Source organism: Balaenoptera physalus (assembly GCF_965194825.1).
Source record: "Balaenoptera physalus genome assembly, chromosome: 16".
NCBI lineage: Eukaryota > Metazoa > Chordata > Mammalia > Artiodactyla > Balaenopteridae > Balaenoptera > Balaenoptera physalus.
This window is the reverse complement of record NC_138898.1, coordinates 18,646,375-18,665,439: the sequence shown is the minus strand read 5'-3', so window position 1 is coordinate 18,665,439 and position 19,065 is coordinate 18,646,375. Positions and strand designations below refer to the sequence as shown.

At 40.6% G+C, this 19,065-nt stretch overlaps 1 protein-coding gene and 1 pseudogene across 2 annotated transcripts in view; one reads left to right on the top strand and one right to left on the bottom strand.

The window, feature by feature from the left end:
- The window catches only part of CHD6 (chromodomain helicase DNA binding protein 6), a 208,287-nt gene that overhangs the window by 126,656 nt on the left and 62,566 nt on the right, over window positions 1–19,065 (bottom strand). The window contains exon 3 of the mRNA XM_082430010.1: window positions 2,832–3,352. Within this exon, the coding sequence (XP_082286136.1) occupies window positions 2,832–3,352 (521 nt within the window). The remainder of the gene's footprint in view (window positions 1–2,831; window positions 3,353–19,065) is intronic.
- Window positions 7,480–13,784, top strand: LOC309645344 (cytotoxic granule associated RNA binding protein TIA1 pseudogene; annotated as a pseudogene). The gene has a single exon. The product of its transcript is annotated as a cytotoxic granule associated RNA binding protein TIA1 pseudogene (transcript).

Below are 19,065 nucleotides of genomic sequence, written 5' to 3'. Positions count from 1 at the left end.
ACAATCAGAAGTGTCTAAGCAGGTATAATTGTTAGAGGGAATCCCATCTCCCTGCCCTCCATGTTTTCATGCTTCCCTACTCCCAAGGAGGGATCAATACCGGACACATATTTTCGGCCCTTCTTAGAATTCCTCTCACTTCCGTGACCTTCTCTGACTGGGGACCTATGGGACTGGTGAGACTTGGGAAAAGGAATGAAGCACCCAGGGCCCAGGGTCCTCCCTCTGCTTCAGGAACGTGCCTGCAGTTCTGGTGGATGAACTCAACTGAGTGAGTAACAGGAAGCCCGATTCTGGCCACAAGCCAGTGCAAGTTCTTCAATCTGGCCCATCAATAATAAAGCTGATAACTCTATCTCCATCTCTGTTGACTATTTCCCAGCTGATTTGGAAAGGAGAGAGGGAAGAGGGGGTTTGACTGACCACCACCACCAGCTACAAACATAAGTAAGATAACAGCAGGGCTTCAGAAAGATTAGCCAGGTGGCAGCTGGCAAGATGGACTGAAGCAGGAAAAGACAAGAAGCCCTTAAATCAGCTGTGAAGCTCCTCCAATAATCCAAGCATCCAGCGAATCATCTGTAACCACGGAGTGTTATCCAGGGGCTAATCAATAAGGGCTCAAATCAAAACATGTACTTAAGCCAATCTGCAAGAGAGTAAATCAAAGAGCACAAAAAATAAGACTTAATTACCAACATATTTTTTATCAATTAATGTCCTTTCAGAACTAGAACTGCTTTTGCTGCCTAGTGGGATCATAAATTAAAGGAGCCAAAGCAATTTTATAAATATATAAAAGACAAGAAAGGCTCACCAGTCCAGAACCCTATCTGGGTTGCATGGAAGAATTTCATGATGTTAACAGGTCAGTCTTACACAGCCCCCAAATCAAGGAAGGTTGAAAGCCTCGTGAAACTTGTCCACATTCCCAAAGGGATAACCAGCCCTATCTGTCAGCATCCTCTCAGAGTGTGTCTCCTGGATTTCTAAACCTCAAGAGGTTCTGCTGTCTTCTAAGTTGGCAGACTTAGAGGCACTTCTCCAACGCACTTATATTTTATACAACCTAACTAGATCAAAATCATTTCCCTTAATATTGCTGTGCATACATTTGACATCCCACCTTGTTTGTGAAATGCCTCCTCCTCATTGCCCCCAAACGGAATCTACGGCAATGTCGGTATACCCGTCACCTTGTTTCATATCCCACACAAAGTAAATACGAATTCCTTTAAGAAGAAGTTGGTAAAATTGTAAGCACCAGAGACCAGTGGCTAAAGTGAGCCCTGATATCCATGACTTTCTACTGCCTCTAGACACAAACCAAACTCCTTATTAGAGCTGTCAGACCCTCCTCTAATAGCCCTAATTCTAAAACACCATCCTTGAGGATTCTTCTTTGTTTCCTGTAATAACCAAAGTAAGTCACTTCACTAGCTCATGTCTGAATCTCCTTCTTCACACATGCTGCCACATTGAAGAACCACTTCAGCTTCTCCAAAATAATTTGGAAAGTTTTTGGCAGAAGATAGAAACTCAACTCCACCACTCCCCACACAAGCCACCCCACCCACATCAGACATCAGTGTGTGCGCACGAGGTTCACCCAGAAACAGGGCCCATACGTTGCTCATTAGTCAGACTCCTGATTTTACCTACTTCTTTTGACCTTCTGGTGAGGTTATTTTATGTCCATTCACTGTGAACTACATTCCTGGGATCCCGCCCAAGCCTCTACGATAAACAAAAGGTAAAATCCCCTGCCAGGCAGAAGGGAGTGAATATTATAAGGCAGTTTTAACTTGGATTAGAAAATTATCCATCTGGTCCCAACAAACTGTCCTTCTGAAAATGAACCGAACCATAAAATAATTTCTGAGTAGCAGCACACGCCACCTAAAATGCTTTCTCTCTTTAAAATGTACTTCCTTTATGCCTGACCCTGTACAGGTCTGATGGCCCCATTACTTTATATTCTGTTAGCAACTGCATCAACCTCTGCATCTTTATGGGTACTCCTGGTCTATACTCTGTCTCTGCACTTACATTTTAGAAACTTAAATTCCTTAAATTCCCCTTAAATATACAGAAGTTATATATTTTTTATTTTGTACGTCCTCAAAAAGTTTAAATATAATATTCTCCACCAAGAATTTAGAAAGCGATGAAACGAAGAACATTACATTTGTATACAGATGACAAATATTTAACTCCCCGAATAAAGTGTGTGTTTGGATCCTGATAGGATCTACAGCTAGGGCCCCCGACATCACCCCGGCAGCCAATCTGTCCCCACGCCCTCTGCTCTCTCTACAGGTCACTACGGTCTGTCTCCTCTGGTCTCAATGACTCACCGTTTCCTGAGCACCTGCTGACATGTCAGGCACCGTGTTAGATACCGAATGAGAGAAACAGACCAGGCGTGGGCCTGCATGAGACAGCTCGCAGCCCAGGGGAGCCAGGCAGTCCTTTTCTGTCTGGAACTCTGCGCACACCCACGGCTCTCCCAGACCCCAGCACTGTGCGCCCTCCTGACAGCTGCTCCTCTGCCAGCCTACACTGCGGCCGTTCCCCAAATCGCTGCCCTCCCCGTATCACACCTGTGACGCCCCTTCCCTGACACCCTGTGTGTGCTAACATACTTCACTTCTCCTTAATCCAAAGGGAATGGCAAGACATTGCAGGCACAGTATTAATTAAGGAGGTGAGAAGGTGGTTTACTTTGGCTGAAAGTGGGGAAGTCATGTCCAGGGGGGCTGGAGTAAGGCCAAGGCTAGCCGCTCTGTGGAGGCAGAGCCGGGGCTCGGGACGGGAAGAAAGGGACGCACCTGGCCTTCTTGGACTTCGTCCTGGCTGCAGAGTCAGGGCCGCTCCTCTTCTCTTTGGCCTCCTTGGGGCCCGAGGCCTCCCGGGGCTTCCGCACCTTCTTGGCCCCGTCCTTCTGCTTGGGCTCCTTGGGCTCCTTGGCCTTCCTGGGCTCCTTGGCCTTCCTGGGCTCCTTTGGCTCTCTAGGTTCACGCTTCCTCTTTGGCTTGGGCTCCCTGTCCTTGCTTCCCTTTGCTGCCCCTTCTTGCTCTCCTGGATCCTTTTTCTTCCGTTTCTTCTTCACGCCAGTGCCTCCTCCTCCACTGTCCTCCATCCCGTTATGGGATGTCGTTTTCCTGGGGAAAAGGGTCTCAGCGTCCTCTTCAGCAGCGTACAGGTCCTTCTGGGGCAGACAGGGACGGGCAACATCTTCAGTTTTCTCCTCCTGATCAGTGCTGTGGTCAAACGGGGAGGGGGATTTGTAGTCAAAATTGACAGAGGCATCAGACATTGGGGAGTGATTCAGAACTTTTAAATTTGACAACTGTAAAAGAGAGAGAGACAAGCATATTACTCTTCCACTGCAAGCTTCACAGAAATAGTGATATTAACTTCGAATGCATGGACTTGTTCAACATCTCCTGAGTGCCTGCAATGTGGTAGCTCCTCCCGTGCCAGGTCATGGGCATAGAGTGGCAAACAGGACACACAATATGTTTGCTTTTGCCCTTGTGAAGCAAGGCCCTTGTGGACTAAGTCGTTAGTATATTATGTAGGTAATTTGTATGTAAAAACCTGAAGGATTTCCATGTTACGTGCAGAAATCTGAAACACCTTTTTAAGCTCCATTTCTAGAACTGGCAACAACAGTCTCCCACAAAATACCTTTAGATTCCACTAGCAGACACGAATCCTAGGCACACTGTTCTGACCCCGAGTGGCATTTATCGTGCTGATATACAAGTTACTGTTCAAATGTATTCATGAATAAAGGTGATGTCACCAGGGTGATAAGGATGTGGGGTCAACCTCAACGTGTTGCTTTATTTCCCCAAATCTCTGCTCTCACATATCATCAAGCAGCATTAACATTCACCTAGTTTGATTGTCAATGAGAATATCTGGATCATTCAAAACTATACCTTTTATTTTTAACTAAAAATAGTGTTCTTCTGTATGATCATCTAACTCTGTCACCAGACTCAGCAGCAGACAACCTTTGACCACTTGCAAAAACCAACTAACGTATGGGAGGATGCTTTACTGTGATACGTGCCTTTAGAAAGAAAGTGTCATAGGTGCTGAAGGCAACGCTAAAAAGAACATTTCAAAGCTGTTTTGGAGCACCACCAAATAAAAGTGCAGCCTCCTAACATGACAACTTTTAAGGAAACATCCTTTTGGAAGCAGAAGGTATATCTCATGTTTTCAGGCCTGGTGTCACAAAGTACATTTGTCATTTCATAACAAGGCTGGGGTTGCCAATAATCTGATAATAACGTGGGTGCTAGTTTCAGGGAACAAACAAATAACTCAGGGAGAAACAAGCAGGCTTTCCAGGAAGATGGTTACAATCATCTTTGGATGATGGCTTAGGACCAGCCCCATTTTTGAGTAGCCTGCTCTCTTACCAAGGGGCCTGGCCTGTGCTGAAGGGCACAGACACTTGCCAGATGGTGTGGTTTCTCTCTGGCGTTCTGGTTACCCAATCTCTGCTGAGATTTCCTGGCCCACCCTGGAACTGACGGGGAGTGCAAAACTCAGCTGCATATTTCCCTGCTGTTCTTCCCAGTTCCCTTTCATAGTCTGATACTCCCAAACATAACACTGAGAATCCCAGGAGAAAACGATGAAAGAAAAGGAGGATGCTTTTGGATTTTTTATCATAAATAAAGTCCAGTGTCATAAACAAGCCTAAATCCAGAGGGAACTGGTCATTCTGGCAGGACTCACTACTCGGGGAGGAGGGGGGGGGGGGAAGGAAAACAATTCAGTTTGACACCTCATTGCTGATTCAGTACTTAAGGCTTAGGAAAAAGAGGAGCTAAGTAAACTTAAAGGAAATTTAAATCAATCAAATACAAGAAAATGGCTTAGATGGTAAATTTTATAATTATGTGTTTTCTACCACAATAAAAAGACAAAAAAAGAAGGGAGGAAGGGAGGGAGGGAGGGAAGGAGGGAGGAAGGAAGGAAGAGAGAGAGAAAGAAAGAAAGAAAGAAAGAAAGAAAGAAAGAAAGAAAGAAAGAAAGAAAGAAAGAAAGAAAGAAAGAAAGAAAAAGAAAGAGAAAGAAAGAGAGAAAAGAAAAGACAGCAAGCAACTCAACAGTACGGTAACAGGTATCCAGTTAAAGCTGGGATCCTATGACCGCATAACCATCCCTGGGATGTTACTTAATTATGTGCCAGGGACACTTGGCCCTCAGGAATAAGTTTTTGCTTATCATGCAAGGGTGGACACACTAAAAAAGCAAGAGACACAGGTTTGTTTATTAAAGAGGCTTTAAAAGACAATACACTGAAGACCTAATTCCATCAAGGCAGCACTCTGTAGGTCAAAATGAGACCCTCTCCTCAACTCATACCTCATGTCAAGGTCTGTCTTTTTGGGGCTCTCCAAAAAGCTGAGCAGGTAGCTCAGGCAGGTGTGGTGGTAACTGATATTCAATCATTAGGCAATAACATTAACAGCAGCTAGCAGCTACTGGACAGACATCAAATGGATATACTCGGAATTACGCAAAGCATGTTTCATGACATCTCTAATCTTTTCAACAATCCTACAAACTTAGCACCATGCTGCCTATTTTGTATATGGAGAAATGAATGATTATTGATGCTAAGTGATGTGCCCAAGGCCATACAACTAGTGAGCAGAGAAGCCTGGATCTGAGCCCTCTGGCCAAATGCTTGTTTCGTTGAGCATTTCATGACATGTCAGGGAACCAGGCCACCAGACCAGCATGATGACATTTGGTTAGAAACATTAAATGTGATGGTGTGCACAACCACTTTAGGAAACGGTCAGGTGGTTCTTTATAAAGCTAAACACATACCTACCTGATGTCCCAGCAATTCTATTCCCAGGAATCCTAGAGAGTTGTCTAGTCCACTCCTCATTTTACAGATAAGATAATCTGTTTAGAGATTTAGAGGTTTAGAGAGAGAAAGCAATTTGTCAAGATATATTCCTAGGAAGTTGGTAGAGCTGGGACAAGACGTGCGGCACAATCAGCCAGTGTTAAAAAGGAGGAAGTGTTCCAAAAGGCACGTATTAGTAACCAAAAATATGAAATTATAATCTTGAAAGTCAATAATCCACCAGAAATGTTTTTATTTTTAAGGCACCTTGTTGGGAGCCTGGAAAAGATATCTGCTGAGGATTAAAAATATAAGACAAAAAATATTTCTTCCATGTTTCTCAAGGTCAGTGGGGGAAAAGGCAAAGAGCTTAAATAAAGTCTTTGTTTCAGCTTCTAATAAGAAGGGCATTAAATTACCACTTTGAAAATGGCCCTAAAAGGGACAGACTTCAGATGATGGACCACAGTAACAACGTTTTACATTACATTGACAATTTAAAGAGACGAGCATCTACGAACACAAGGATAAAACTGAGAGAGGCTGACTGATGAAACATGCAACAGTGCTAACTCATAAACTGCACTGATAGTAACAAAACACATTGACTGAAGATCATCAACCTACAATACTCCTGGAAAAGACACTTAAAAATGTGAATCTAGAGAAACAGGTTCTGGGTCAGTTGTAAAGGATTTAAGAACTAATGGAAAGATCACAGCCTAGGTAGGTCAATGGTTCCCAAACAGAGGTCCAAGGACAAACCTGGGTTAACCCCCTAAGAATCACTCAAGTACTTGAAAGTCAAATTAGAATCTAAGAAAATCACTCAGGCGACAAAATGGATAGACCCTGAAAGAATTATGCTAAGTGAAAGAAGCCAAGCACAAAAGACCACATATTGTATAATTCCATGTACATGAAATACCCCAAACAGGCAAATCCACAGAGACAAAAAGTAGAGCAGAGGTTGCCAGGGGTTGAGGGAAAAAACAGAGTGACTGGTGATGGGCATAAGGTTCTTTGGGGGATGATGAAATGTTCTGGAATCAGAAAGTGGTGATCTTTACACAATCTTGTGAATATACTAAAACCACAGAATTGCATGTTTTAAAAGTGTGGATTTTACAGCATGTGAATTATATCTCAATTTTTAAAAATTCAATGTAAGAATATACTGAAAAGGGTCCTCTCATATGTTGCTGGCAGGAGCATCAACTATTAAAAGATTTTTTGCAGGGGAGAGTAGCAATAATACTAAAATTTTAATTTTGGATATGCTTTTAAAGTGAGCAATTTCTCTTTGAGAACATAAACTAAGGAAACATTTAGATACTCCAAAGGTTTATGTATAAGAATATCTGATACAGAATTATTTTTAATAGAGTAAAAAACTGTAAATACTCTATTTGTCGACCTTTAGGAAAATGCTTAAATTAATAGCACATCCATCATATAGAATACTACTACACAGCCATTGTTACACAAAGTTTTAGTTGACATTTAAAAAGTGTCCACAACATGTGGGAAAGTAAAAAAAGAAAACCTATGATCTAATCCCATTTTTTTTTAAGAAGGCTATACCAACATTAGCTTTTTAAAATAAATTTAGGACACATACCATCATTATGTCTGGGAGATAAGATTGTGGGCAACTTTCACCTCATTTTTTCAAAACTTTCTCAAAGTTATTATTTGTTTGCCTTTACCTGTTTCCCATGATTAGAAAGTAAGCTTCATGAGACAGTGACTTTGTGGTGTTCCCCAAGATCTTTGTGGCTTATAGTAAAACTCAATCATATGATTATTGGATGAAATGAATATTTTCAATTAGAAAAAAGAGAAAAAAGACGTCTACAAAATTGTACGTGTAAACAAAAATGACAACAAATACCTGTGTACCGAAGAAAGAATGGAAGAAAATAAACAAAATGTTAATCATTTGAGACTGTGCAAATTTGGGTTTTAAAATTTTTTTTTATTAAATAGACATCTAAATTTTCAATAATGAGAATACTGCTTTCAAGATACTTACAATAGAAAAATTTTCACATAGATGTAATAGAAAAATTTTAAAGACTTTAATAATGAAGGAAAAATTGTTTGCCAGACAATTCACACTCCTCCAAATCATCAGTATTCAGGAATCAAAGGCAGAATATGAGAGGTGCCAGCACTATGATTACATCTGACTGAGGGCAGGGCAGAGTGTACTTTGCACTCGGGCTGCAAAGGCCCTTGCACACCCTTCACCCAGAAGTGCTTCCTCCAATTTCAACCCAGTGGTGAGCGGCCCAGTGAGCCCCTGCTGCCCATCGCTTCAGGGTCTTCCACCTTCCCCAGGGAGAGGAAAGTGTCCGCTGTGTAGACTTACTTAATATCAAGAAATCAGCTAAACATAAAAATAAGCAGACAAGCTTAACTAAGTTTGAGACCTGTCTTTTTTTAGAAGTCCAAATAACAAAAATGAAAATACAAAATAAGAAGTAATTACTACTACTAATGAGTTTGTTTGTGGACACTTCAGGTGGCAAAGCTACTTTCCAATTAGAATTAGAATTGTCTTATTTTTTCACCTTCTCTTTCTTCTTATAGTTACCACCTGCCTGTGGAATAAGTAAAGACAGAAAACCCCACATATCCTTGGCTTTATCACACTGCAATTGCACGGGGACTCGTTCATTTGGCAAATAGATTTGTGCTGAGTGAGCAAGACCCATCTGAGGAGGGACAGGGACAATGTCAGTGTGTGCATGTGTCTGTGTGTCCCCTCTGTGTTTGTGAGTTTTTTCCCTGTATTCAGCATATTCAATCCTTCCACACACAGGAATTCTGTGCTTTGGGTGATGAAGCAGGTATTTCAATCCTATATGGCTCCTCACATGGTCACAGCTGGTTAGCACCAGGAGGAGAAGAGTTCGGTTTCAGGCAGAAGTGTCCAGGACACTCTTGGATATACTTTCCAAGGGAAATGTCTATGAGAATAAATTAGACCGCCCAAGAAGAATGGATAAAGAGAGAAGAGGAAACAGGACCTAACCTGAGGAACACTAATACTTAAGGTCCCCAGAGGGGGAAGAACCTACAGACAGGGTGAAGGAGCAGTCAGGTGAGTGATATAGGAGGGAAAAAGGGTAAGAAAGAGTTGCTTCACAGAAACCGGAGGATGAGAGCATTTTAAGACAGAATGATCACAGGTGTCAAATGCTGCTGAGGAGCACGTAAGCTAAGGACTGAAGAGTGATCAACAGATTTGACGATGTAATTTCTGCAAAGCCCCTCTACCCCAAAGCCCTTGAACCTGTCAGTCAAGTCTCCACCTCTATTTTCATATTTTTGCTTTTAAAACAGGATGGGGTGGTGGTGGTTTTTTCTCTTACGATGTTTCAAGACTCTTTGACTACTCTAAATCTTTAGGCAAAGCCAACCTAAACCTTGTTAATTCCAAGTGGTAACAAAAGCTGGGGGCAGGTAGATTATTAAATTTAGATGCTGACAGAAAAGAGTTAGGAAGAGAGAAGGAAAATACTTAATAAGTGCCTGTTTGTTAACAAGTGTTGTTTCTAGAAAGTACGAGGTTTTTTTTCCAAACAACTATGGTTTTTATGAGCAAACCAAAAGCTCAAAGTGATTCAATTTTCTAACCTGTCAAAGTGCAATGATGTTTGTTTCAGCCAACCAAGGCTAAGAGAGACCTCTTCTAAAATGTTTTTGTGACATCTTCTAAGCCAAGTAGATCAACAAATACAGAGAGAATAAGACTATTTTCCTACCTCTTCCTTCCTGGCCCACCTGTAATTTCACTGTAGTCCTGGGTTACTAGAGCCCCTGAGCCCAGAACTTAAGCAAACCCTGGCCAATACCATTTCCACATACCAAGGCCCAGCAAGACCACGGCCTGGAGTTAGGAATACTATGTGTGGGCAGGGAATGGTGCTTTTCATATATCTCGACCTTTAGTCACAGCCACTCTGAGTACTCAGAATTGTTTTGATATTTGAAAGATAAAATAGATGTCAGCAATGATCATAATAATACCTGACTTTATTAAGGAATGAGTATTAGGCAATATACTAAGTTTCTTAAACAGATGATGTCTCAAAACAACTCTAAGAGGAAGTATATTATGGTTCCAAATACGACTCTATACAGTAGAAGTTCAGAGAGGTTAAATAACTCACCCAAAGTCAGACAGCTAGTGAGTACTAGAGCTAAGATTTGAACCCGGGTTTGACTCCTGGTTTTAAGAGCCACTGCTCTTGACTACTTCATGATACTGCCTCATGTTCTGCATACACCAAACTCAGAATAAGAATTAGCAAGACTCTCTAACCACCTCTACTTGATTTCCATCATCCGCTCCCCAGCACCACGGGTATCTCCCTAACCTTTCCCCCAGAAAGCCGTTAACTCATTAACTTTCCTCTTCTATCCATTTCTTTATAAATCCATTTGTTCCCCAGACCAGAATGGGATAATACATGAAGAATCAAACAATCCAGCAGAACATTTAATATTAAATAAGTGATCTCTAAGACTTTTCAACTCTACCCAGAAGGATCCCAAGATGAGGGTTAAAGAACATCAAATGTGGACTTGGCAACTACCAGAAGACCTACAACCACCATCCTAAGAACACATTTTGTTAGCAGTGGGTACTATATTTCAGTTTTCCTCCCAAAATGAGAACTTTTGATCCTTGGTCACTACATGTTACGTAGTTTCCCAAAACTGGCAAAATTTATCCAAAACCACATCAATAGTAAAGGGACGGGCTAACTGAGGCAAAAGACAGTGAGTTAATGAGAAAACCATAAACCATATCAAAAGTGGAAAGAAGTTCACTAATGTTACTTCTGCTTTTTTCCCACAATACTCAGAATACTAGCTTTGGGCTACTTTTCCCAAGAGTGAATCCAAGTTAGATGGAGGGAGGCAATTCTCTACAGTCACAGTGACACTTGTCAAATGTCACGGATCCTAGATCTTTTGTTGCCACTTTGAAGTTGGCCCAAGGTCTCGTTACCAGAGGTTCCCAGACCCCTCTGGTCAGGACAGGAGATGAGGCAATTCTATGCACTGTTTAGAAGTGGTTGTCTTTATTCCAATGTTTTCTGCATGTAGACGGACTCAAAGCCACTTTATTCATAGAATTTAAAAACTCAGCCGCTTATTTCTATTTTTAAAAAATTGTTTCGTGTCTGTTTCAGCTAGTGATATATTGAGTAATATCAGTAACATGAGCTGAAAGAACCACTAGGTAGTATATAATTATTATGTAATATTTTAATTAAAAGTTGTATCTACTTAGACTACTATTTATATTGGTACCACAGATAAATACCATACATAAATGTCCTGGTAAACCCTAGGATTCTAGTCAGGATGTACCACTAAGGTCATCCAGCCCAAACGCCCACTTCCTGGCCTCTGACACACAAGCAAACAGCTCTCCAGTCTCTCCCAGGAGTGGGGAGCTTAGTGCCCGCAGGGTGCAGGCCACAGCTGGGCAGCTCAACTTCTCAGGACGGTCTTCTTCAGATGGAGCTAAAGCCTGTCCACCTATAACTCTCCAATCTCACCTACAGGTCCAGCAACAGACACAGTCAACCTCTTTTCCAAGAGATGCTTTTAAATATTCCCTTCTTCAGGCTACGTAATCTTAGTTTCATCTATCATACCCCATGTTGAATGAGTCAACATTCTTTTACCATCCTGATCACTTTGCTCTGGCCTCTCAAGTATATGTTTCAGAGCACAAAATGAATTAGAACAAGAAACACAAAAATATGTTAAGGTATGTCAAAAGATAGGTTTTAGAGCCCGTGGATTGCTCTAGCATGCTCAGCAACGTCTTGCAGTTCAGTCATCGGTATGGCCTGTCACCAGTACCTATGAGAGAAGCAGGATCAACTCCTCCACTTAATTAACTTGCTCCTCCACCTATCTAATATTAACTTTTAAATAAAAACTCTGCCCTGTTCATCAACATATACTATGAGGTGTAAATGAAAACCATCTAACTGAGGCTACATAGTAACTGGCTGACATACCAAAGGTCTTAATATGAACTTTCAAAAGAAAAGAACCTAAATTCATGTTGGGGTAATTTTGGTAAAGAATGTTTTTATTGAAATGAAAGCTTACCTTAAAATAATGTTTAAAAAATTAAATATGCAGATTGTTTTAAGAAACAAAAATCTGCCCATGTATCATAAATGACAGTAGTTTTGAGGGCTTGGGATTCTCTTCAGTAATGTGTTCTTTTTAACAGCAGCATAATATTCCACTAGGTAGATGTGCTATGATATCTATACAGGCCTACCTCACAGATATTGCAGGTTCAATTCCAGACCACCACAATAAAGCAAATACCATAGCAAAGTGAGTCCCACAAATTCTTTGGTTTACAGGTGCATACAAAAGTTATGTTTATACTATACTGTAGTCTATTAAGTGTGCACTAGCACTATGTCTAAAAAAAAAAAAATCTACATACTTTAATTTAAAAATATCTTATTGCTTGGCACATTGTAAATCAACTATACTTCGATTAAAAAAAATTAAATTACAGGAGGTCCAAAGTGCAAGATTCTTCTGCGCCTGCGCGGCCCGGGTCACTTCCCGGGCTGCTCCAAGGCGCCCGGCTCACCGCCATCTTGACCTGGGGCTTCGTTGTTCGTGCTGGGCTGGGCAGTTTGGTGTAATTGCTGCCGAAGAAGGGGACGCAGTAACCTCCGGTCGGCCGAGAAAATCCGCTATTTCGCAGCCATAGCCGCTCAAAAGATTTGTGAGGTAGTAAAGGGTAGAGAGCTGGACCCGGAGGCGCCGCCGCGACAGCAGCAGCCATGGAGGACGAAATGCCTAAGACTCTATATGTCGGTAAGCTTCCCTGAGATGTGACAGAAGCTTTAATTCTCCAAAATGATTATGGACACAGCTGGAAATGATCCATATTGTTTTGCAGAGTTTTCTGAGCGTCGTCATGCAGCTGCAGCACTAGCTGCTATGAACGGGCGGAAGATGATGGGTAAGGAAGTCAAAGTGAAGTGGGCAACAACCCACAGCAGTCAAAAGGATACAAGCAGTAGTACCGTTGTCAGCACACAGCGTTCACAAGGTCATTTCCATGTCTTTGTTGGTGATCTCAGTCCAGAAATTACAACTGAAGATACAAAAGCTGCTTTTGCACCATTTGGAAGAATATCAGATGCCCAAGTGGTAAAAGACATGGCAACAGGAAAGTCTAAGGGATATGGCTTTGTCTCCTTTTTCAACAGATGGGATGCTGAAAACTCCATTCAATAGATGGGTGGCCAGTGGCTTGGTGGAAGACAAATCAGAACTAACTGGGCAACCCGAAAGCCTCCAGGTCCAAAGGGTACATATGAGTCGAACACCAAACAGCTATCATATGATGAGGTCGTAAATCAGTCTAGTCCAAGCAACTGTACTGTATATGGTGGAGGTGTCACTTCTGGGCTAACAGAACAACTAATGCGTCAGACTTTTTCGCCATTTGGACAAATAATGGAAATTCGAGTCTTTCCAGATAAAGGATATTCTTTTGTTTGGTTCAATTCCCATGAAAGTGCAGCACATGCAGTTGTTTCTGTTAATGGAACTACCATTGAAGGCCATGTTGTGAAATGCTACTGGGGCAAAGAAACTCTTGATATGATAAATCCCATGCAACAGCAGAATCAAATTGGATATCCACAAGCTTACGGCCAGTGGGGCCAGTGGTATGGGAATGCACAACAAATTGGCCAATATATGCCTAATGGTTGGCAAGTACCCACATATGGAATGTATGGCCAGCTATGGAACCAGCAGGGATTTAAACAGTCTTCTGCACCATGGATGGGACCAAATTATGGAGTGCAGCCGCCTCCAGGACAGAATGGCAGCATGATGCCTAATCAGCCTGCAGGGTATCAAGTTGCAGGGTATGAAACCCAGTGAAAAAGGACTCCAGAACCTAAAGCCAGTGGCTTAAGGCTACAGGGAGTGTAGTAAAGCCGTTGTTTACTTAAAGATTTATCAAATCAGTCAGTGCAAATGTCAGATACAATGTATTTATTTAAAAGAGTCATTTTTTAATCATGAAATTACCATCCACATTATTTTAAAAAGAAACAATATGCTGGATGTCTGCCAATTTTTGCCTTCATTACCTTTTTTGATAAAGTTTCTCACATCCTTGTTTCAAATACAAATGCAGGGATTGCTGCCACTTTTTAAAACTGGAGGCAGAAAATTGCACAATGTTGAACTTTTTTCCACTGAAGTAGTGTGTGCAGTTATAGTTTGCACTCCTGATATGATTTAAAACATGTAATATAAAGATTAAAAAAAAGAAAAAAGGAAAACCAAAACTGTGCAGAGTCTAGAAGTTCTTTGTAATCTTCAGCTTATGCACAATTCTATTTTAGGTTTTTCTGAAATAGGCATTGTTTGAGCTGCCCCATCTCCACTGTTTTCCCTTTGGGGTTTTTAAGTATAAGTTATTAGTTTACATCATTTTTGTATCTAAATTTTTTCACAAATTTGTCTTGCCTTATTAAAGTTCTATAAAATACACTTAAATGGGAAAAAATGACCTTTAGATTGAAAACTTTTCTCAGATGGATTGATAATTGCATTCATCTTGTGTTTTATATGAGACGGTGCCTCAAGAATTCCCTGTTGAATTTGTTTGAAAGGGTTTTTATCTTCTGTGATAAACTTTGCTGTGTACCAGGAAATATAAAAACAAAAACTTGTTACTAAAGAAAATCTCTGAAATGTGGTAAGTTCTTATGAACCCATGTTAAGTTCATGTGTCAACTTCTAAATTTACATGTATTTCATTATGTAAAATGTTTTAGCAATTTAACATTTTGCACAGTTAGCAACTTTGTATGTAATTTCCTCCTTAAAGGCATCATGCAGAATTGACAGGAGATTCATAAGGTTTTGTTTGCATGTGAATATCAAGTACACACTTTGATAGTCTCTGAATACAAAGTTATCTGCTCTTGTTTTTCAAGAACTTTGAGACACAAAGTTGTATGTAAAGAAATATATTAATTTGCCATATTCTAGTTGTACTTACTCAAAAAGAATAAATCAACTTGATTTTAATATGTACAAATGATAGCTGTGAAACTGTAGAATATCCTTGTCAGGCTTACGGTTTCTTGTGAACTCCAAAATTAGCCTGAATGACCGGCTGGGCAAAGCATTTTTAAAATGTTCAGAGGCCAAAAGATAAACAAACAAAAACCCGTGAAATCCTACCTCCTTAAACAGCCTTCAAAGAGGAGAATCCTCAGTGCATTCATTACTTTGATTCTTTTGGTACCTGTTCTGGAGTTCCCAATTTTATTATTTTGGGGTGGCTCCAAGCATTAAGAGGTTTAATCTTTGATGGCATTGTTCTAGTTTTGAAATTTCTAGTACATTTCAGTCTCTTAGAAGAATTGTGGGAGATTTTGTTTTGTTTTGTTTTCAGTGAAAGTCACAAACTCTCCTCTTCTTTGACTCACAAAGGGGAAGGGTCCCCAGTATACATATTTGGATGCTTGGTTGTTTTTAAGACCAGAGAGCTCCTGGTGTTTTATTTAGGAACAGAAAAGGCCCATGTAATCCTAAGAGTTTCCTGGCCTGTATCCTCCAGGTAGGAGCAGATGACTCTAAGCTGGTCTCTAAGCCAATACACCTGTAAACCAGAGCCCAGGAAAGACAGCTCATAAATGTATAATTCTCTGGAGCTCAATTCTATGCAGTTGTACTGATGTTTTATCAAGTCACTGTGTATTTTTTAAGTGTTGATACATTAAAACTTGCTTTATAGAAGATGAGTAAATTTTTTAAACACTTGGAAATTTTATTTCCTTGTTAATTAACCTTCTACAGATCAGGGCATGCAACCAAAAGCAGCTTAAATACTCAAAAAATAAAATAACAGGATGCTGTTTTTAGGTTCTTCTGGTTTATGTTCCTATTTTAGGACCCTCACTTTTCTCTTATTCAAAAATATTTTATGCCCTATACATCTGTGGACTGCAGAGTAAATTATTTGGGCATAAATAATCCGAGCAAAAGTATAGTTTTTCTTTCATTTTGACTATCTCAAGTAATAACACTTTTTATTAGCCAATATTTTCTTATTGCACAATTCTAAAACGTACATTGACTACTTTTTGAGAAGAAAGTACTATTACTCAAAGGCTTACTACTGAACAAATTTGTAATTCAGGAACATTGCTAACTTTGCTTTAAATCTTACTCTCAGTGTTAAATCATTTAAAAAATTTACAGTCTAAAAATCATACTGGTATTAGTATCAGGTAAGGAAATTAAAGTTTTTAAAATGGATTCAATTCATTCTCTGCAATATACATTCAAATTTTACTTTAAAATACATCTGTTACTGTGAAGAACCTAAAGTGGTTCACACTTACTTAATGGGTCATTAATCCAGTATTCTTTGCCCTGACTGTTTGGATATTAAAGTTCCTTTATGTTTTCTATTAAAAAAAATTAAATTAAAATAAAATAAAATACTTTGCTGCTAAAAAAAATGCTAACCATCATCTGAACCTTCAGCAAGTCACAGTGCTTTTGCTGGTGGAGGGTCCTGCCTCGGTGCTGACGACTGCTGACCGATCAGGCTGGTGGCTGCTGAAGCTGGGTTGTCTGTGGCAATTTCTTAAAATACGACAACGATGAAGTTTACCACATCAGCTGACTCTTCCTTGCACAAACAATTTTCTGTAGCATGCAGTGCTGTCTGACAGCATTCTACCCACAGCAGAACTCCTTTCAAAATTGGAATCAATCCTCTCAAACCCTGCTGCCGCTTTATCAACTAAGTTTACGTAATATTCTAAATCCTTTGTTGTCATCCCAACAACCTTCACAGCATCTTCCCCAGGAGTAGACTCCATCTCAAGGAACCACTTTCTATGTACATCCATAAGAAGCAACTCCTCAACTGTTCAAGTTTTATCATGAGATGGCAGCAATTCAGTCCCATCTTCAGGCTCCACTTCTAATTCTAATTCTCTTGTCTTTTCCACCACATCTGAAGTTATTTCCTCCACTGAAGTCTTGAGCCCCTCAAAGTCACCCGTAAGGGTTGGAATCAACTTCTCCCAAACTCCTGTCAATGTTGACATTTTGACCTCTTCCCATGAATCACAAATATTCTTCAAGGCATCTAGTATGGTGAATCCTTTCCAGAAGGTTTTCAACTTACTTTGCCCAGATCCATCAGAGGAATCACTATCTATGGCAGCTACAACCTTACAAAATGTATGTCCTAAATAGTAAGATTTGAAAGTCAAAATTACTCCTTGACCCATGGGCTGCAGAATGGACGCTGTGTGAGCAGGCATAAAAACATCATTAATCTCGCTGTACAACTCCATCAAAGCTCTTGGGTGACCATGTGCATTGTCAATGAGCCGTAATATTTTGAAAGAAAATCTTTTTTTCTGAGCAGCAGGCCTCAACAGTGGACTTACACATACAGTAAGCCATATTGTAAACACGTGTGCTATCATCCAGGCTTTGTAATTTCCATTTAGAGAGTACAGGCAGAGTAGATTTAGCATAATTCTCATTTAGGATAATTTAGGATAATCTCATTTAGCATAATTCTCATAGTAGGCCCTAGTATTTTCAAGATGGTACATGAGCACTGGCTTCAACCTAAAAGTCAACAGCTGCATTAGCCCCGAACAAGAGAGTCAGCCTGTCTTTTGAAACTTTGAAGACAGGCACTGACTTGCCCTCTCTAGCTATCAAGGTCCTAAATGGCATCTTCTTCCAATAGGAGGCTGTTTTGTCTAAACTGAAAATCTGTTGTTTAGTGTAGCCACCTTCATTAATTACCTTAGCTAGATCTCCTGGATAACTTGCTGCAGCTTCTACATCAGCACTTGCTGCTTCACCTTGTACTTTTAGGTTATGGAGATAGCTCCTCTCCTTAAACCTCAGGAACCAACCTCTGTTAGCTTTAAACTTTTCTTCTACACTTTCCTCACCTCTCTCAGCCTTCATAGAATTGAAGAGAGTTAGGGCCTTGCTCTGGATTAGGCTTTGACTTAGGAGAATGGTGTGATTTGTCTGATCTTCTATCCAGACCACTCAAACTTTCTCCATATCAGCAATAAGGCTGTGGTGCTTTCTTATTTGCGTGTTCACTGGAACGGCACTTTTAATTTCCTTCAAGAATTCTTCCTTTGCATCCACAACTTGGCTAAACTGTTTAGCACAAGAGGCCTTGCTTGCAGCCTGTCTCTGCTTTCCATGTGCCTTCTTCACTAAACTTAATCACCTCTAGCTTTTGATCGAAAGTGAGAGCCGAGCAACTGGTCCTTTCACTTGAACACCTAGAGGCCACTGTAGGGTTATTAAGTGGCCTAACTTCCACCTTGTTGTGTCTCAAGGAATGGTTGCTTCCTGGGCTCAGAAACCGGAGGAGAAGGTGAAAGACGGAGGAAGAGCCAGTCAGTTGGTGGAGCAGTCACAGACATTTATCAACGAAGTTCACCCCAAAACAATTACAACAGTAACACCAAAGATCACGGACCACAGATCACCATAGCAAATATAATAATAATGGAAAGGTCCGAAATACTGAGAGAATTACCAAAATGTGACACCGAGACACGAAGTGAGCAAATGCTGTTGGGAAAATGGCGCTGATAGACCTGCTCAAGGCAGGGCTGCCACAAACCTTCAATTTGTAAAAAATGTAATACCTGCACAGTAAAATGAGGCATGCCTGTAGTTGCATTTTTGATGGACATTTAAGTTCATTTCCATTTTTGCTATAATAAACAAAGTCGCAATGAAACCTACACACCCATCTGAGTATATCCATAGGATAAAATCCTGGCAGATGGAACTGCATTCTCTATAGTGTTTGTCTAATAACTTTTGACTCTACAGAGCCAGGACAGGAGGAAATCAGCGCGTAGACAGTGTTTAGGCACTGCTCTTCCTATTAAAATTGGCAGCAGGTGACTCAATTCTTTCCCAAAACAGGCTGTTTTGTTTTGGTTTCATAAGGATCTATCCACTGGGAACAGAACAGAGAGTAGTCCTTGTAACCATATCCCTAGGTCACCCTGTATCCGACTACTCAGTGCTCTACAAGCAGAGAGGAAAGTGGCTGGTCC